The sequence below is a fragment of the Arabidopsis lyrata genome (assembly GCF_000004255.2).
Source record: "Arabidopsis lyrata subsp. lyrata unplaced genomic scaffold ARALYscaffold_5, whole genome shotgun sequence".
Classification (NCBI taxonomy): Eukaryota; Viridiplantae; Streptophyta; class Magnoliopsida; order Brassicales; family Brassicaceae; genus Arabidopsis; species Arabidopsis lyrata.
Genome location: NW_003302551.1, coordinates 15,617,812 through 15,637,683, shown reverse-complemented (window position 1 = coordinate 15,637,683; position 19,872 = coordinate 15,617,812). Strand labels below are relative to the sequence as shown.

At 36.9% G+C, this 19,872-nt stretch overlaps 6 protein-coding genes across 7 annotated transcripts; 2 read left to right on the top strand and 4 right to left on the bottom strand.

Moving 5' to 3' along the window:
* The first annotated feature begins 18 nt into the window (after window positions 1-18).
* Window positions 19-1,820, top strand: LOC9312157 (probable protein phosphatase 2C 47). The gene is made up of 3 exons (XM_002877760.2): window positions 19-406; window positions 576-752; window positions 828-1,820. The coding sequence occupies exons 1-3, from the start codon at window positions 260-262 to the stop codon at window positions 1,587-1,589; spliced, it is 1,086 nt and encodes a 361-aa protein (XP_002877806.1). The 5' UTR covers window positions 19-259; the 3' UTR covers window positions 1,590-1,820.
* A 568-nt stretch (window positions 1,821-2,388) lies between these two features.
* LOC9312156 (phosphoinositide phosphatase SAC7) lies at window positions 2,389-7,095 on the bottom strand. Of its 2 annotated transcripts, XM_021024416.1 has the most exons (21): window positions 6,948-7,091; window positions 6,697-6,842; window positions 6,514-6,597; window positions 6,262-6,389; window positions 6,081-6,172; window positions 5,840-5,897; window positions 5,660-5,716; window positions 5,528-5,561; window positions 5,348-5,428; window positions 4,891-4,997; window positions 4,650-4,736; window positions 4,480-4,557; window positions 4,258-4,328; window positions 4,077-4,175; window positions 3,882-3,981; window positions 3,691-3,799; window positions 3,523-3,595; window positions 3,283-3,376; window positions 3,040-3,132; window positions 2,881-2,947; window positions 2,389-2,802 (listed from the first exon to the last, which is right to left on the bottom strand). In XM_021024416.1, exons 2-21 carry the CDS (start codon window positions 6,839-6,841, stop codon window positions 2,666-2,668), a joined length of 1,794 nt encoding a protein of 597 aa, XP_020880075.1. In that variant the 5' UTR covers window position 6,842; window positions 6,948-7,091; the 3' UTR covers window positions 2,389-2,665. The 2 variants fall into 2 exon arrangements, with proteins under 2 accessions (XP_020880075.1, XP_020880076.1); XM_021024417.1 differs by lacking the exons at window positions 2,389-2,802; window positions 2,881-2,947 and having other exon boundaries at window positions 3,283-3,387; window positions 6,948-7,095.
* Window positions 7,096-8,391: 1,296 nt separating this feature from the next.
* On the bottom strand, window positions 8,392-10,265 carry LOC9312155 (protein STRICTOSIDINE SYNTHASE-LIKE 6). The gene is given in 5 exon segments (XM_021024419.1): window positions 8,392-8,875; window positions 9,070-9,193; window positions 9,281-9,591; window positions 9,665-9,925; window positions 9,928-10,265. Coding segments are annotated over 5 exon segments (1,122 nt in total). The 5' UTR covers window positions 10,069-10,265; the 3' UTR covers window positions 8,392-8,590.
* A 188-nt stretch (window positions 10,266-10,453) lies between these two features.
* LOC9312154 (protein STRICTOSIDINE SYNTHASE-LIKE 5) lies at window positions 10,454-12,103 on the bottom strand. Its single transcript, XM_002876040.2, has 4 exons — window positions 11,561-12,103; window positions 11,173-11,483; window positions 10,954-11,077; window positions 10,454-10,857 (listed from the first exon to the last, which is right to left on the bottom strand). The coding sequence occupies exons 1-4, from the start codon at window positions 11,957-11,959 to the stop codon at window positions 10,573-10,575; spliced, it is 1,119 nt and encodes a 372-aa protein (XP_002876086.1). The 5' UTR covers window positions 11,960-12,103; the 3' UTR covers window positions 10,454-10,572.
* Window positions 12,104-12,190: 87 nt separating this feature from the next.
* On the bottom strand, window positions 12,191-13,669 carry LOC9313874 (protein STRICTOSIDINE SYNTHASE-LIKE 4). The gene is made up of 4 exons (XM_021024421.1): window positions 13,211-13,669; window positions 12,830-13,140; window positions 12,606-12,729; window positions 12,191-12,515 (listed from the first exon to the last, which is right to left on the bottom strand). Exons 1-4 carry the CDS (start codon window positions 13,610-13,612, stop codon window positions 12,237-12,239), a joined length of 1,116 nt encoding a protein of 371 aa, XP_020880080.1. The 5' UTR covers window positions 13,613-13,669; the 3' UTR covers window positions 12,191-12,236.
* A 3,534-nt stretch (window positions 13,670-17,203) lies between these two features.
* LOC9313873 lies at window positions 17,204-18,587 on the top strand. The gene is given in 2 exon segments (XM_021026022.1): window positions 17,204-17,708; window positions 17,711-18,587. Coding segments are annotated over 2 exon segments (999 nt in total). The 5' UTR covers window positions 17,204-17,500; the 3' UTR covers window positions 18,502-18,587.
* The last annotated feature ends 1,285 nt before the right edge of the window (window positions 18,588-19,872 follow it).

Below are 19,872 nucleotides of genomic sequence, written 5' to 3'. Positions count from 1 at the left end.
CAATCTTCATCATTCGCTCAAGCTTCTCTGTGTTAATAGGACGAGGAAGGAGTCGGAAAGAAGAAATGGGAGAAGTAATAAAAGATTCAATTTTGTATTCAAATTGGGGAAAAAAAAATGGGAGATTGGAAGAACACGTGGCATCCAGAGAGCTGATTGGTGAGTAAAATAAGGAGGAGGAAGAAGAAAGCTATTTTTATAATTTAAAAGTGATGATTCTTTCTGACAAAAAAAGAAAGCTTTTGATCGGAATCTGGAAATGGCACCGGTGACTGAAGTTTCTCCGATGATTAACACTTTGGAAGTTGCAGATGACAAAATGACGAATCTCACCTCCTCTGGCAAGCCTCCAAGGAATATCTCTGCAATGCGCCATTGCAACAGCACTGCTTGGTTGACCGATTCCGTTGGTTCATCTCTTCTTTGCTTTGTTTTTTTTCTTCAAATTCTCGTGATTGTGTGATCACAAACAGATAAGATAATGTAGCTTAGATCGGATGTGAATCCTTATAGTCAGATCTCATGTTGTTGATTCCAAAGTTTGAAACTTACAATGTGAAATGATTGTTCCGCAGGAAGGAGATGAGAGATTTGGTGCAAAATCTCCGCAAGGAGTGAATTCAACATTCCAGCCTGTGTTTAGATCTGGAAGTTGGTCTGATAAAGGACCAAAGCAATCCATGGAAGATGAATTCATTTGTGTTGATGACCTCACTGAACATATTGGATCATCCACTGGAGCTTTCTATGGGGTATATATAAGATCTGTATCATCAAATATTTCAAAAACGTTTGCTTTTTCTGAAAATGTTTGTTTGTTTATGAAGGTCTTTGATGGACATGGAGGTGTTGATGCAGCATCATTCACAAAGAAGAACATTATGAAACTTGTAATGGAAGACAAACATTTCCCTACCAGTACAAAGAAGGCAACAAGAAGTGCGTTTGTGAAGACGGATCATGCTTTAGCTGATGCTTCGTCTCTTGATAGATCATCTGGCACCACTGCACTCACTGCTCTTATCTTGGACAAGACTATGTTGATTGCAAACGCTGGTGATTCCAGAGCGGTGCTTGGGAAACGTGGCAGAGCCATTGAGCTATCAAAGGACCACAAACCAAACTGTACTTCCGAGCGGCTACGTATTGAGAAGCTTGGCGGTGTTATCTATGATGGCTACCTTAACGGGCAGCTTTCAGTGGCTCGAGCTTTAGGAGATTGGCACATTAAGGGAACTAAAGGTTCACTCTGCCCGCTCAGCTGCGAGCCTGAACTGGAAGAGATTGTGCTGACGGAGGAGGATGAGTTTCTTATAATGGGCTGTGATGGACTCTGGGATGTGATGAGCAGCCAGTGTGCAGTTACGATGGTGAGAAGGGAGCTGATGCAGCATAATGATCCTGAGAGATGCTCTCAAGCTTTGGTTAAGGAGGCTCTTCAACGCAACAGCTGTGATAATCTTACTGTAGTGGTTGTCTGTTTCTCGCCTGAACCGCCTCCTCGGATTGAGATCCCTAAGTCGCATAAGAGGAGGAGCATCTCTGCAGAGGGATTGGATCTCCTCAAAGGTGTTTTAAACGAGTTGTGAAAGAACTGAGAGCAAGTTGGAAAAAGGTAAGAGAGTTACTTTCTTCTTTTTTTGTTTCCTCTTTTGATAGGAAAGTCAGAGATATTCAAGCTTGTGTGCTTTTTTTCTCTGGTTTTCTAAGTTTTGATTGATTCCATTATTCTTTTTGTAAGGAATTTTTTACCCATTTTTTTTGTACTGTAGATCTTACCATATTTAAATGATTAATATTTGGTTTCATAAGTTAAAAAATGAAGCAAGTCATTCAGATATGGCCTTCCTTGAACTGCTTCTTGAACTAAGGAGGCCTCTTTTAGGTTTGTTTGAATCAAAATTTTGATCAAGCAACAATGCAGCACCTACATCTCTCAGAAACAACCGTAGAAAAGATTTAACAGAGGGTAGATGTGCATCTGCCACAAAATAATGGATCCTAACAACAATGTAAATATTGACTATCTAGAGACTGAGCCTAACTAGCAAAGATGCACATAGGGAATGGCAGAAACAACTTAGAAACCGGCACTTCCTTAGTCAGCCCTTGGTTTATGATGAATTCTGCAATGAGAATCACTCATCAACGTCAGAATCATTGGAAAAACCGGAGGAGATAGGTGTCATCGAAGAAGACAAGTACCTCAAGGATCCGATGACCAACAGAGATCAGCTGTTCGCTCTCTTTGCAATTCAAAATTAAAATAGAGAATGTGGTTTGGCGGGGAACTAAAATGAGATCCTAGAGCTTTAACCACTCTTTGACAAAGAATCAGCGTAATATGACGATAGTTACAATATAGATTTTGATTGTTCTCAACTATGGTTACAAGAAGTAGTCATTCTATACGGATTTAGAAAGCCATTTATCGGACCGAGTAATCATAGAGTGAACAAGAAGAAAAATGTGTAACTGTATCGAGTCATTGATGGCTGTGGGAGTATTAAATCATGAGGGATCCAAACGTGAGACAATTGCCTCTAGATGGTGTCACAAGGTCCAACATTGATACAATAAAATAAACAATCAAAGGGAGAAAACTTTTGGCTCCGACTTGAGTTCCATGTCTTTAATTAATGATCACACGAGTGGATAAAATGAATCAGCCTCTGGGCTTGTGCAGACGAGGCCGGTTGCAGAAGATCCGGCCATTTGCCCTCACCAGTGCAGCCATGCCCACACAAATTCCCGTCCACAACAATGAGAAGAATAAGTGCTTATGCTTATAATCACTCCCAGCTGCTCAGCAATTTACACAGTTTTAGATTAAGTTTGACAGAAAATCTAACTATCCAGCAAAACAAATACCAGACTTACCTTGTTTTAGAGACATTGTTGCAAACCAGAAACTCATCAGAACCACAAACAATGCCACTGGGAAGTTCTGAGAAATGAAATTACTTCGTTATAAGACTAGAATTCTTTGTATGCTAATATAGTGGAAAATAGTTCAAATCTTAATTGATAAATGCTTACGGCTACAGCCTCAAGGCCTCCCTTTTGAGGTACAGGAGCCATGTCTCGGCTCACAGCAACTATGTAGTGCCCTTGCAGGAGATCAATTGCATCCTATTGCACATAGCCATATTAACTAGAGTCAGGACACATTCCAGTTACAGGGGTAAGTGATACCACAAGTAGTCGCACACAGTTGTAGAGTATGCAGCTGAACATTATTAGATAATACAAGTATAGTTACTGAGATGAAAATTCACTGACCTGCTTAGTTCCATCAGCAAAGTTATTCAGGTAATAGCGTCTGAGGGAGCTCCAACCATCTTTAAGGACACCATGGGCAGTCCGATGCCCATACCTAGAATTGAGCTGGTTAGAGACGCATTAGATTGCATGTAGAGTAATCTACAAAACACTCCCTTATTATATAGGTGACTCATGACTGTATATTGCCTTATAGCCAGGACTTATTCAGACCCAAGATTAAACATATGGCAAAAGTACCTAACGAAATCTCCTTTAAGTGCAGGAGTACCAGAGTACTGAATGCTGATTTCATCACCATGATTAGCCCATACTGAAAGGCGAAAGCACATAAGAAACATGAATTAATTCAGAATTTTACATCTAAGTTCTACAATAATAGATTTCCTACAAAGATAAGAGACTGACATATTTTATAGTGTTCGTCAAAATTCGGATGTGAGCTTATGGTTTCTTCAGCGCCAAAAACTCCAATCCTTTTGAGTTGAAGTTCTAACATTTTTCGACCTATCATGCTCTGCACTTGGTAGGAAGTATGCAGCATGGATGAGCAAAGGCCAATGAGATAAGAGCAGCATCATCATATTATTATGACTAACCTGGGTGACATTTGTACGGTCTAAGCAATCTATGCAGTTTGATCGGACAACACCAAGCTGGTCCTTCATCTTCTCACCCTTTTCATTCAACAGAAAGTACCTGTGTAATTCAGAGAATGCAATGACGTGCCATTTTTTATTTATATTATTCAGATTTCAAGATTACATAAATAGAAATGTACAAAATAATCATACCCATTTTTTTCGAGAAACCCCTCGATCTGCTCGTAAAGAATTGATAAGCGCTCAAAATGAATATGCCCACAAATTTGATGGAAATCGAAGTGCAGGTATCTACAGAAGGCAGTGCCTTTAATGAGTTGCAAGACAATAAGCTAGCTGTCTAAGAAGCACATTAGACGAACAGATTGACTACCTTATATCATCCCCAGTAATGTGTTGCATAACAGTAGCATACTTCTCGCTTAAGCGCCCCTCACCGCCATGCTGATTAGAGAAATTAAGGAATAAGAAGTTGAAATAGATTTATGTAATGCAGTAAATTTAAAGACCAAGGTGAGCTCACAAACATGACCTGTACCACATCTTGAGTCACATAGCTCCACAAGTATTTATGTCAATTTGAAAGAATTCATACCTTATTAACAAGGTCAACTGCCAAAACTGATCCATATTTTTTCCTAAGGTCCAAAAAGTGACGCTCAGCTATCCGTGTCTGCAAGAGAAGAACCCAATGCAACTTACCTTAAAGAAATAGATAAAGTACTAAAAGAGTAAGTAAGTGGTTATTTAGAAATTAGTACTCACAGCTTCTTCAGGTTGGACAATTTCAAACTTGGGTTTGTAAGTCAGATCTACAACTTGCTCCCACATAAAAGGTATGGATCCCCTGACCTGCATATGTAGGAAGTAAATCACATTAAGAATTTAATCGTGGATAACACAGTCTCGAGAAAAGTTGTATACAAAAAAAAAATGTAACTATAAAATGACCAAAGATTTGCAACATAAGGGAATTCACAGTATGCAAGCATGTAAGAAAAACTACCTGCACAAATGATGAAGAATATCCATTCATTTGTACAATTTGCTCAGTCTCCACAAAATTAGCAACATAGCCATCAAGATCAGCTCCTCTTCGCCACATACGTGTACCTTGTAAAATGATCCAGGATTAGGGAGAAGACACATTCACGACACAATACTCAGCATCTAAATTTCCAGCAGGTAAGGACATATATCTCTCTTACCTATCTAAAAGAAATAAGTTCAAACTGATGTTAAGGTGCCAAACATCGTTCTTTCCTATTCTTAACAAGTCCCATCAAGTGCTGTTAACATCTGAATTTCTTGCTACATCTAGTAGAAAGGTTCTAATTCTCAAACAAATGACTGAAGTACCACCGACCTACTTACAGATTCACGCTAGACTTTAGTGCAATAAAACCTATTGAGTAACTTGAAGTCGAAGTATAATGGTAAAAAAAGCACATAGAGACAAGTACCGTTTCTCCTAGTGCATCTCCTAGCAATCAGAGTAATGTCAACAATATCTCTTCCAATGGCTGTTTCAAAGCTATTAAAGCGTGAATCAGGGTTAAGGAAAGATTCAGTTTACAAATAAAACGTAACCATGAAGACAAAATAGAAGAAAAGGAAGTGAAACAACTGATAACAAAGGATATTCCCTTGAATTACTGGAAGCAAGAACTGATCAAGCTGCAAATTTATGACAACATAAGAAAGAAAGGGTAAGAAATTCTACAAGTACAAAGCAAGGAGATGTAATATATTTAAAGGACCTCAAGAATACACACCTTATTATCGATTAGAACTTCCAACATGTAATTGTTCCAAAGAAACCTCGGCTCAGCCTGTAAAAAATAATGCAGCACCAGCAGAAGTTATTTTCAGTTCTGCCGCAGACATGCAACAAGTACATAACTAATAAATGCTTCCAAAGAAGATAAATTTCCCAAAAGTAGCTATGTGGTCACCTGTCTCCACAGAGGAAGTGACTTAGACTCATCACCCAAATCATGCAACCGTTGTGAGCTGAAATCGCAAACATAAAGATCAAACTAAAAGGAAATAACTACTGAAATTCAGAGTAATGTCAGAAATGTTTTGGAATAAATTGGTTTGTGCAATGCCTAAGAACACTAATACAAGATATCTAATTTTCAACATCAATGTGTAAAAACAAAACATCATAAAGGACGAGATAAACAGTTTTACCTCAGTGTTAAGTTAACTTGATATGAGAAATAGAGACCAGTTGTCTTTTCTGCGACACTCAGCAGCTTGGAGAACTCAGTCTCCATCTTTTTCTGCCGGAAGTAGTATAATTCTTTGAGATTTTAAGATCCATCATTACTAGTAACATATTCAACAGAAAACTGGAGAGCACAGTGTTTACCTGTTCTTCAGGTGAGTTTTGAAGTGAATGATCACAAGGAAGAACCTTAAGCGTTGTAATTTTGAATATAGGATGGCCCAGAAACGATCCAACACGTTCACTCTCGGTTACAACCACCAAGTATGATCCTGAAGTAAATGAATAACGCAACTCTCAGATAGGTTTCAGATCTAAAATGGACATAAACCAGAAACACCTGCAACATACACAAGGCTATATACAGTATTGTTCCACATGATGATTGTTTCTAACCTGCAAGGAGCTTCAACATCCCAACCACACCAAAAATGGAACGGATTTTAGGGACACGCACGGAATTGCTTTCTGGGACATGATCTGAGCACAGAGTAGACGCAAGGGGAAGAGGATTGAGATAAGAACCATTTGCCAATTAATGGAATCAAACAAAACATGTTGGGAACAGAAAAAACCAACCGATGAGCTTCATGGAAGCATCAACACGACTAATATCCAAACATGAAGCGCCTGAACCATCAGCTGGCTCGATGATGTACTGATCGGGGAATTCCCATAAACGTAACCGGGAATGCAATTTGTTCCGAGAATCAGCCGTCTCCATACTAAAAATCAAACAGGAGATTCACACAAAATCGTTAAGGGAAAGACGAAGAAGAAGAAGAAGAAGATAATCTCTAACAGCGAACGAAGATGATGGAAAAGATCACCTGAGCTGGGGAAAAGTAGATCTGAAGCTTCGCCGTGAAACGTCGAGAAGAATTGAAATTATGGAGTTGCGTAGAACGTGCAAATGATTTTGCGTTAATCGTTAGATCAAGTCTTGACTCTGAATCTAATTAGTGGACGACCACCACATACTTACACCTTTCCAAGCCAGCTTAGTTTCTCATAGGTCACCGGTTCGATTCCTACTTCTTACCATTTATATATGCTTTTGATTATTTGATTTATCACAGAGTGTAATTTATTCCTTTAATTAGACTCGATCCAATCACTTTATTGGTCTCTTCTAAACAAGTTTAATTAGACAAATCATCGAGTCTTGACGACGACTTTAAAATGGAAAATCAACGCATGCTATAAATATGCTTTGGGATACAAATCTACAAGAGAGACAAAAAAGAGAGAGACACGATTCTATCATCATCAGGGACGATGATGAGTTTACATTTTGTGACAGTGAATACTCCTCCTAAAATGGAAACACTAGAGAATATTTGTGAAAACATGATGTTTCAAAGTTTCTTCCTCTTCTGTGCAGGATATTTCAGGAGATCAAGTCGGAGAATATGTGAATGCGAGAGACTTCCACAATAGAGATATTTACCAATCTTGTCACATGTAGCTATATGAGAGAGTTTTGGATCATGGTAGTATGCAATGGGATTCCCATCCAAATCCACCTGCAAAACTCCCGCATTCTCCATAAACATAAGATCCCGCCTGTGAGTTTCCTCAAGAAAGGGTATTTCAACGAGATATTCCACAACGTTGTTACTCCCTGTTTTCACAACCACAATGATCAATAAAAGATATGATACAAAAACTCATCATATATAAATTTGTGTACAAAGGAAATCAAATGTTATCGAATGTGATGAGTTTATATATGATGAGTTTTTGTATCACAGTGCAATCCAGTAATGTCCGTCTCCATCGTATCGAATGTTATCTGGATAACCTAGTAAGCTTGGAGTGAATACCTCCACACGCTCATCACTGATGTAATACTTGCTGCATCTTTTCCTAAAGTAATATATATACAACGGATATGGATAATATCGACTCACTGCCAATTGATTTTGAGTCGGAAATTTAGAAAATTTAACACATTCATCAATGCACATACATTGGAGCTTCACAGAAGATGAGATGGGTTTGGTCAGGAGAGTGATAGAAATAAGGAAGGGGACGATTTTGGAGAGTAAGAGAAAACGAGAGGAGAAATGTACAGGCATTGGAGAGACAATTTGAGTTTGTGGAAAAGTGGTGAACACGCCTAATTGTGTACTTGCGATTGAAGAGAAAAAACAATTAAATTAAACACGTTTATTTGATGATGAAATCGCAGATCATCGTTGTTGACTCAGAATGATCTTTGACTTCAGTTTCCAGTTAGTTGCGTTTAAGTAACCAAATCATTCGATAGTGTGGGCTTTTACTATATTACCCGTAGGCCCAATATTGTAGGAATTTATACACCTTGTGGCTTGTATGGTTTGGTTTCTAGTATTCACTGTTCTTTTTTCTTTCTAGTATTCAATTAAGGGACGATGAGTTTACATTTTGTGCCAGTGAATACTCCCAAAATGTAAAAAAGTTCCTTATTTGTATAAACAAACTTGATGTTTCAAAGCTTCTTGTTCAGTACTGCAGGGTATTTCATGAGATCAAGTCGGATAATGTGTGAATGCAAGAGACTTCCACAATAGAGATAGTTCCCAATCTTGACACCGGTGGTTATGTGAGAGAGTGCCTGATCATGGTAGTATGCCATGGGGTTCCCATCCAAATCCACTTGCAAAACTCCTGCATTCTCCATAAACATAGGTTCATATCCGTACTTAGCCGCCATAGCTGTGATTTTCCTCAAGAAAGGGTATTTCATCGAAAGCTTCCACAACGTTGTTACTCCCTGTTTTCCAATAACAGTGTTCAATTAAAAAGATGATACAAAAACTCTCATCATGTACTACTAACATGGTTATTGTACAATTCCCTAAACCAAAGACAAATCAGAATTGTACGCACACACATACCGAATATGACCGAGACCTAAACCAACTCAATAAACTATAAAGAAGGGTTTCAATTTGTATAGTTAGTTACCGAAGGCATTGCAATCCAGTAATGTCCATCTCCATCGTACCGAATGTTATCTGGATAGCCTGGTAAGCCTTGAATAAATAACTCCACACGCCCTCCATTGATGTAATACTTACTACATCTTCTTCTGAGAACAACAAGACAACAACTAAAGATCATGAGGATTCAATTACTGCACAAAAAGAGAGATATGTTAGAGAGAGTCGAGAGAGACATAGGGGTTTCACAGAAGACGAGATGGGTTTGATCAGGAGACATAGAGACACCATTGGCGAAGTAGAGGTCTTTGAGAAGGACACGTGTCACTTTTGTGGTGAGATCAAAGCTCATGAGACGACCATGTGGTTTGCCTTCCAAGATATCAAAACTAAACTGATGGAGACTGTATTTATAAGAAGCATCAGTGAAATACAAAACGCCGTTATCTCCAACAGTAACTGCATCCGTCAGCTTAAATCTAACGCCGTCCGCTTCTTCCGTTAATAATTCCGTCTTCTTCCCGTCACCGCTTATATTCAACAGTCCCTACACACACAAAAATCAAACCTATAATTGAAATTTCTCAAAATTCGATTTCAAAAAAATTCACGAACCCAACCTTGTACGCGTCAGCGACGATGACTTCGCCGTGGAGTCCAAACGCGATTCCGAGCGGTCTACCACCGGTATTGACCCAATCTTCAACGACTGAGTCATTAACCGACTCGGCGACCTTGACTCGTTTCACCCATCCATCAACGCAACCAGTATAGATGAAACCAGAGTCTTCATGGTAAGCGATATCTTCGGGGTTATTGAGAAGACCGACGCCGATAAACTCAGCTCCGGCGAGAAATCTGTCGTTTATAAGCGGCGGGCCGGGTTTGAAGTAGTAGAGGAGATGAGTGAGTCAGCGGGATGATGAGCTGGGTCAAACGTGTCGAGTCGGTAGAAAGTGATAGAGATGAGTAAAGGGACGATGACGAAGAAGAAGAGAAAACGATAAGAGGGAAATACAGGCATTGGAGAAGGATTGGGTTTTGTGGAAAAAATGGTGAATGAACAAATTTTTGAAGTTGATTTAAAAAGAAAAACACGTTGATTGATGATGATGAAATTGTTGACTTCTTTGTTCCGTAGTACGTTATGTTACGGAATCTTATGGGCTTTAACTATATTCCCAGTAGGCCCAATAGTTCATGGACTCATTGTCCATAACATCTTTTTAACGGGGACAAGCCATGATTTTGCTTCATAGTCTTGTTTCTCTCACTCAACAATGCTTCCAATTGATCAGAGTAATATGCTTTGTTCAATCATTAATATATAAAAGATCATGCTCTAACCTTTGTTAGTTATTGTGTATCTGACACCTTGTATGGTTAATTGTTTCAGGCTACTAATTAAATATCCTGAGAGAGACATCATTCATTCATTCATTCATTCTAAGGGACAATGAGTCTACATTTTGTGACAGTGAATACTCCTAAAAAGGAAAAATTCCGTACTTGTATAAACTTTGATGTTTCAAAGCTTCTTCTTCTGCTGTGCAGGATATTTCAAAAGATCTAGTCGGATAATGTGTGAATGCAAGATATTTCCACAATAGAGATAGTTCCCAATCTTAACACCGGTGGTTATGTGAGAGAGTCTCTGATCATAGTAGTATGCGATGGGATTCCCATCCAAATCAACCTGCAAAACGCCTGCATTCTTCATAAACATAAGTTCCACGCCATACTTAGCCGCCATGCCTGTGAGTTTCCTCAAGAAAGGGTATTTCATCGATAGCCTCCACAAATTTGTTGCTCCCTGTTTTCACAATACCATGAGCAAAAAAAAATGATGATACAATAGCTCATGTATAGTCATAGACTTTAAAGAAAAGATTTCAAATGGTATAAATACCGAAACCATAGCGATCCAGTAATGTCCATCTCCGTCATACCGAATATTATCTGGATAACCTGGTAAGCCTTGAATAAATACCTCTACACGCTCCTCACTAATGTAATACTTGCTGCATCTTCTCCTAGATAAAGTATATACATATGAATGAACTCATTAATTGCCGATTGGTTTTGAGTGCGAAACTTATAAAATCCAACATATTATCAATGCACATACATGGGAGTTTCACAGAAGATGAGATGGGTTTGATCAGGAGACATGGAGACGCCATTAGCGAAGTAGAGATCTCTGAGGAGGACACGTGTCACTTTAGTGGTGGGATCAAAGCTCATGAGACGACCGTGTGGTTTACCTTCCAAAATGTCTAATTTGACTTGATGTAGAGTGTATTTATAAGAAGCATCAGTGAAATACAAAACGCCGTTATCTGAAACGGCGACTACATCAGTCAACTTAAATCTAACGCCTTCCGCTTCGTCCGTCAATAATTCCGTCTTCTTCCCGTCACCACTTATGTTCAACAGTCCCTTACACACACAAACACAAAATCAACCTAAGATGGAGATTTTCAAAATTCGATTTCTAAAGAGTTCACGAAGCTAACCTTGTATGCGTCTGCGACAATCACTTCGCCGTGAATTCCGAAGGCGATTCCGAGCGGTCTACCTCCGGTATTGACCCAATCCTCAACGACTGAGTCATTAGCTGAGTCATGGACAGTGACTCGTTTCACCCATCCATCTATGCAGCCAGTATAGATGAGATTGGAGTCTTGATGGTAGGCGATATCCTCAGGTTTATCGAGAAGACCGACGCCGATAAACTCAGCTCCGGTGAGTGATTTCTCGTTGACAAGCGGCGGGATGGAAGTAGTAGAGGAGGCGTATGCATCGGAAGGAACTGGAGCTGGGTCAAAGGTGTCGAGTTTGTAGAGAGCGATAGAGACGAGGAAGGGGACGATGGTGGAGAAGAAGAGAAAACGAGAAGAGAAGAATATAGGCATCGGAGAAGGATTATGTCTCTGGAAAATTTGTTAGCACTTCCAAATTTAGAGTGATTGATTTGATGATGAAATCGTTCGTTGTTGACATTTTGACCCTTTTTTTTTTTTTTTTTTTTGTTGCGTAGTAAAGTTTCAACAGTCGAATCTCGCGGGCTTTAGCTATATTCCTAGTAGGCCCAATAATGTATGGCTTTTTAACTATTTTCTTTTTGCTCATAATGTTGTGATGAATAGTCCTAAATTGTAAAAGTTCCTTTATTCGTGTAAACTTGATGTTTTAAAGCTTCTTTTGTGCAGGATATTTCAAGAGATCGAGTCTAGTAATGTAGGAATGCAAGAGGCTTCCACAATAGAGATGGTTCCCAATCTTGACTCCGCTTGTTATGTGAGAGAATGGATGATCATGGTACAATGCGATGGGATTACCATCCAAATCCACTTGCAAAACGCCTGCATTCTTCATAAACAATAATTCCACGCCATACTTAGCCGCCATTGATATGAGTTTCCTCAAGAAAGGGTATTTCATCGAGAGCTTCCACGGCGTTGTTACTTCCTGTTTCACAACTCATTGATCAAAAAGATGATGATACAAAATCTCATCATCGTAAAAGGTAAACTTTAAAGAAAAGATATGTATAAATACCGAAATCAATGCAATCCAGTAATGTCCATCTCCGTCGTATCGAATGTTATCTGGAAAACCCGGCAAGCCTTGAATCAATACCTCTACACGCTCCTCACTTATATAATACTTACTACATCTTCTCCTAAAGTAAATAATATACAAAAGATATCAATCAATTAGCTCATAATTACCAATTGATTTTGATGAGTTAGAAACTTAACGAATTCAATCCACATATATACCTGACCGTTTCGCAGAAGACGAGATGGGTTTGATCAGGGGATATGGATATGCCATTAGCGAAGTAAAGGTCTCTGAGGAGTACACGTGTGACACGTGTGGTGGGATCAAAGCTTATGAGACGTCCATGTGGTTTGCCTTCCAAGAAATCAAAGATAAATTGATGGATATCGTATTTATAAGAAGCATCAGTGAAATACAAAACGCCGTTATCTGCAACGGTAACTGCATCCGTCAGCTTCAATCTAACGCCTTCTGCTTCATCCGTCAACAGTTCCGTCTTCTTCCCGTCACCACTTATATTCAACAATCCCTACACACACACCAACAAAATATCAAACCTAAGCTAAGATTTTCATCATCATTCGATTCACGAACCAAACCTTGTCCGCGTCTGCGACAATGACTTCGCCGTGGATTCCGAAAGCGATACCGAGAGGTCTTCCACCGGTGTTGACCCAATCCTCGACGACTGAGTCATTAGCTGAGTCGTGAACACTGACTCGTTTCACCCATCCATCAACACAACCAGTGTAGATAAGACCAGACTCCTTATGGTAAGCGATATCTTCGGGGTTATTGAGAAGACCGACGCCGATAAACTCAGCTCCGGTGAGGAATTTGTCGTTGAGAAGTGGCGGGATTGAAGTTGGAGAGGAGAAGAGTGAGTCAGGGGGAAGTGGAGCTGGGTCGAATGAGTCGATCAGTTGGTAGAGAGTGATAGAGATGAGTAAAGGGATGATGATGGAGAAGAAGAGCAAACGAGTGGAGAAGAACATAGCCATTCTAGAAAGATTGGGTTTGTGGAAAAAATATGGTGAACACTGAAAATTGGTAGTATATTCAAGAGATAGAGACGTTTGATTGATGATATACACTTGTAGATCAATCGTACCACGTTACGTAACTAATAACCACCATTCGATAGTCTGATCTTATGGGCTTTAATTGTATTTTATTAGGCCCAGTATTTATTGCATGGACTAGTTTTCCTTTAAGTATTAATTAAACAATGAGTAATATGGGCCTACATTATCAGGCCCAGTTTTTAACGTTATCTATATATACATTTTTTTTTATGACTTTTAGCAAATAAATCCTGGAGTTGGAATGTATTTACGGATGAATACCATTGGCATTAATTATTTAAATTTGAAAAATATTAATTAAAGATATTACCAACACGATTTCGAGAATCATAAATTCATATCTTCCTTAATTTTCTGAGTCATTAATGTGATAATCTTTAGGAAATATTTCTCTGTAAAAAAAAAAATCCACATTAATGAAGGCATTAAAATCGACACTAACAATTAAATTATTTAGATATTCAATTATTTTAAGATTCTTATATCTTATTTGATATTTTTTTTTAATATCTCATTCTTTAATTACTGCGTTTAGAATTTATTCGTTGTTACCTATTTTTTGGTGAAATTTATTGGTTGTTACTTAATAAGTAATTATGATGCGTTTATTTTAGTTAATATCTAATTTAAAGGATTTGTTTTCTTTTATTATTAATAAACGAATAACATGTATAGAAATAAAAGATTTTTCTTGCGACTCCATAATAAAAATAGGGAGACTCACAAAAATGCCCCTTTTTCAATACCCCTTTTCAAAAATGCCCCCTTTGGCTGTCCATTTTTAAAAATACCCCTTTTTATGTACAAAATGACTAAATTACCCTTCTTTTAATAAAAGATATCACAAATATAACAAAATTAGATCCACAAAATACAAAATATTTTTTGGCGGGAAAAGTGATCCCTCAATTTTTCCCGCCAAAACACTTGTAAAAAACCTTTAAAATACCTTGTAAATTTTTCCCGTAAAATTTTTTCCCGCCAAAAAATTTTCCCGCCAAAAAATTTTTTTTGCGGGAAAAGTGATTCCGTAATTTTTTTGGCGTTAAATTTTTGGCGGGAAAATTTTTGGCGGGAAAAATTTACAAGGTATTTTAAAGGTTTTTTACAAGGTATTTATAAGGTTTTACAATGTATTTTAAAAGGTTTTACAACGTATTTATAAGGTATTTATAAGATATTATAAGATTTTACAAGCTATTTTATAAGGTTTTACAAGTTATAAGATTTTACAAGTTTTTTATAAGGTTTTACAAGTTTTTTACAAGTTATAAATTCCTTATAAAACTTTATAAGTACCTTGTAAAACCTTTTAAAATACATTGTAAAACCTTACAAAACACTTGTAAATACTTCGTAAAACCTTTAAAATACCTTGTAAATTTTTCCCGCCAAAAATTTTCCCGCCAAAAAAATTCGCATAATCACTTTTCCCGCTTATCACTTATCCGCAAAAGACATTTTTTTGGCGGGAAAAAATTTTACGGGAAAATTTTACAAGGTATTTTAAAGGTTTTTTACAAGTGTTTTGGCGGGAAAATTGGGAGATCACTTTTCCTCCCAAAAAATATTTTGTATTTTGTGGACCTAATTTTGTTTCAAATAAGGGTAAAATGGTCATTAAAAATTAAAAGAGGGCAAACTTAAAAATGGACTCTCAAAGGGGGCATTTTTGAAAAGGGGTATTGAAAAAGGGGCATTTTTAACAATTTCTCATAAAAATATTAAACTCTTATTTTCTACATTTCTTACACATAATATCCTCTTATTCAATAACAAAAAATATATATTGCATATTTTTAAAAATATTTATAATATTTAAATTATATAAAAAGTTTGTAATATTAATATTATTTCAACTCTATACAAATTTAATATATATGTATATATATCTTATGGGAACCATTTAAAAGAAATTTTTAAATTGACTTGAATTATATAGCTTTTAAATAAAAGTATTATTAAAAAGAAAAATAACTAAATGATATTTAATTTCACGGGACGGGTAATATGATGGGACGGGTTTGGGTTGATATTTATAAAAGATAGTATACCACGGGTGAAATCCTAAAATTAACAATCAAAATAATCTATCAAACAAATTACATTTTGATTTTTTTAAGAAAATATAGCCCCGCGGTATACCGCGGGTTAAAATCTAGTTTTTGTTATTATTGAATGTGTAGTAGATTGACGTTGAGATGAGAGGTTCAATGTATCCAATTTTATGAAGATCTTTTGTCTGAAACGTACCACTTCTAAGATTCCCCGTACATGAATTTTTTTTTTTTTTTTCTAAATAAACTTATCATATAGTCATTTTTAACGGGGACAAGCCATGATCTTGATTCTTAATCTTGTCTCTCTAACTCAACAATGCTTCCAATTGATAATGAATATGAATCCAATGGGAGCCTTGAAGCACTCAATCGAATTAAAGAAAAAATTATACTAAAATGTATATGGTGAATGAATCAGGGGACAAAACGTTGATCCTAAATTCTAATCAACATTAAAGTAGCTTATAGTTATAAAATCCTATTTTGGAAATTTTCTACATGATATAAGTTTGATAATGTTGCTACGTCTTCCTCTTCGTGATTCTTTCGGATCCGTGTGACCAATTTAGATAAGTGGCTAACCCGGTATACTAGTCTAAGTAGGTATTTTCATATATACTCACCTCTTTTCTCGTACAAAAGAAATCCGATTTGTGACTCTCGGGAGAGCAAGAATCGCTACCATCTTGTTTTTTTTAACAAAAACACCATTGTCTCTTTTCCACTACTTCTTGACCCGACCAAAGTATGTGGTTCATATTGATAGTCTAAGTTTGTTGCCTATAACTATATTTTGTGAATACATTTCAATTGAGTTTTAACTTTGGGCTCTGACAGATAAAGACGAGTGAATTAACTCTTTGAGACGAGGTTCAATGTATCAAATTCCATGAAGATCTTCTGTCTGAAACGTACCACTTTTAAGATTCCCCGTACATTACATCGTCCCGTGATTTTGCACTATATCCTATACATGCGATCCACAATGATCCCTTCTTTCTTAATAAACAAATTTTATCATATAAGCATATCTCTTGTAACGGAGACAAGGCTAATATCTTAATTCATAAGTTTGTCCCTCTCACTCAACAATGTTTTCTAATTGATGATCATGATTCCAATGACAGCCTTGGAGCACTCAATCAAAACTTATAATACAACGTCTATTATTAGGGCACAAAACATTGAACCGCCCTCCTAAATTCTATTCAACATTAATTAAAGTAGGTACAGTTGTATATAATCCTTATTTAGGATTAGTCTTAATATAATATTTTCCCAATTTTAAAATTAGTGTCATTCTATAATTTTTTTATAATACAAATTAAGACAACAATTGAAAATTGTCTGTTAATACAATAATTCTTTTCCAAGTAACTCTCTGCATTTTCTCTATTTATTTTAAATAATAAAAAGCAGTTTATATGAATGAACTTGGAATTCACTTTGATTTTTTTTTGGTGAGCTGGAATTCACTTTGATTATTGCATTGAAAATGCAAAACAATATTTGTTGTGTAACATCTTTGGTAGTGTTGTGAGCTGTGACATATTTTTCCCCTTCACGACCGTCTCGGGAACCAATGGTGAATAGATAGATAATAAGAGAAATATGACAATTGGATGAAACAAGAAAGAGTTGAAATCTGAAAATGGTCTGCGACAAATGTTTCCATGTCTCTTTCATCTGACAAGCCCACTCTCTCCGGCTACTGAAATGGGAATCACAAAGGCAACAAGTAGTTATGGCTCTATCTATCTATGGTCCTCTAAAATTGGTTTCACGTTCAAAACAGAGCATAAAACAGAGCATTCAAAGCTTCCTTCACCACCTCCATGTGCATCGTGGCTTCACTAAACAATCACTGTTAATATTTAACAAATATGCCCTAATATCCCATGTGTTTCCTGCACATGCCTTCACGTCTCCATATATATACCCAACTTCTCTTCTTTCTTTTCTTCAGCAGAATCAAGAAACATGGCATTCCCTGAAACCAAACTTCAAATGCCCATTAGATCTATAAGTCTTCCATCAAGAATCCACCATCCTTCTGCTAAGTTTCAAGCTGCTCTCTCTCAGATTCATCTTTTCCAAAACTCATCTGATTCACAATCTCTTCAAGCCTCATTACTCAACCTCTCTGAGCTTTACCATTCCCTTCACCAACTCAATCACTCTCTTCCCACAGCTCAAGCTGAACATTCTCTTGACGTGTCCGCCACGTTACTAGACTCTTGCGACGCAGCGAGAAACCTAATCCTAACACTCAGAGAGCATCTCCTCAATCTTCAGTCTGCGCTTAGGAGAAAGGATAAATCCATGGAAGTTCAGATCAAAGAGTACTTTTCCTTCAGGAAAAAGATCAAGAAAGAGACTAACAAGCTTCTTCTTGGCCTCAAGAAGTTAGAAGGATCTGAGACCACCGACTTAGCCGTCTCTATCTTCCGCTCTCTTTTCATGTTCCTGTCGACAACATCGACCGTAAAGACAAAGACATGTTCTCTCAAATTCGTCTCCAAGCTGATCAGTGGTGGTCACCGATCGTCGTCGTCGATAATGAGCGAGTTGCAGAATGTTGATGTGGTTCTACGTTCAGATGGGGATAACTCCAAGGAAATGAAGAAGATGTTAGAGAGATTAGAGGAAAGAACAGAGGAACTTGAGGCTGCACTTGATTCTCTTTTCAAGTCTCTTGTCCAATATAGAGTTTATTTGCTCAACATTCTTACAACACACTCTTAGTTTAGTTAGTCTCTAATTGTACACAAAACATATATAGTAATAGATACTGATTCTTGTAAGAATTTAATGGATTCACTGGAATTATAAATCAGCAAATTTAATCAAACACTTCTTAATATATACCCAAGAAACTTATCTCAACAGAGCAAAGTTATGGAAAGGTACAATAAGAACTAATTTGTAAGATTTGTGTCCGTACTCTTACATGTCAGTCTACCATTGGTAAAAGTCCCATATCCCTCGTGCACATTATTATTTTTATAATTAAGTTTTGATGCCACCAATGATAAAGTCGTCATTATCATCAAGATCTTTAATTTCGGATGATCCACTGATTTAGTAAATTGTTATTTTTCTTAATGAATAATTAAAAAGGAGAGAGAGGAGTGGATCTTTGATTCCTCTTGTCCCCACACATTGATACAGCCAACTGTTCAAGGTTGCTATGAGGCCGACCCTATTTCAATTTTATATTGTACTATCAAGTATCAACTACTATTAAGTAATTATATAAGACAAAATAAATCTAAATAAGTAAATAACTAACAAGTTTTTTTATTACAATATCATAAATCAATCAACTTTTGCAGCCTGGTTTTGCATGCATTATTGTTTTCAACTAAAAAGATGCATGTATAAGTTAAAAACAATATAAAAAAAAATTAAGCAACTAACACATTTCAATACAAAAATATGTTTAACTATAGATGTCGTTTTATATCATTTTATAAGTTTTGTTCTCCAACTAAGAAATCGAATAGGATTAATTAAAACTCATCAATTTCAATTAAAAATCAGTATTATAAATACAAAACGGTAGTCTGTGTAACCTCCGTTTATTAGAAAATGGAGGTACAAAATTTGGAATGCATGGCTTTGAATCACATTTCCTAGTAAGAAAAGAATGGTCATATATCAAAAGTTTGGTTTCCTTTTGTATCACTCAAATACATAGAGAAAACATAGGAGCATGAAACAAAAGCATAAGGCTTCTTCATACCTTTTTAATTCTCTACAACAATATCATGATATTTTATTGAAGTGAGAGAAGAAGAAAGGAAGACACTAGAGACTAGAGAGGGATAGAAGGTAATGGAGGCGGCAATAGAGAGGTGAGGTGATGGGAGCAATGGCTCACTAATTATGGCAATTGGGTGGCACAATAATTACACAAAATGACAAAAACCCAAACAAACAATAATGAGAAACAAGTGTAATGTTAATAGTTTGCTATTTTTACGTAATTGAGAGTCCATTCCAAGAGTAACGTGACTTCACATGGCCCAACTTTTTTCTCGTCTATCGTCGTTAACTCGCAATACCTAAACCTTAGGGTTGTCGGTTTCCAAAACCCCGATCGATGTTACTTCA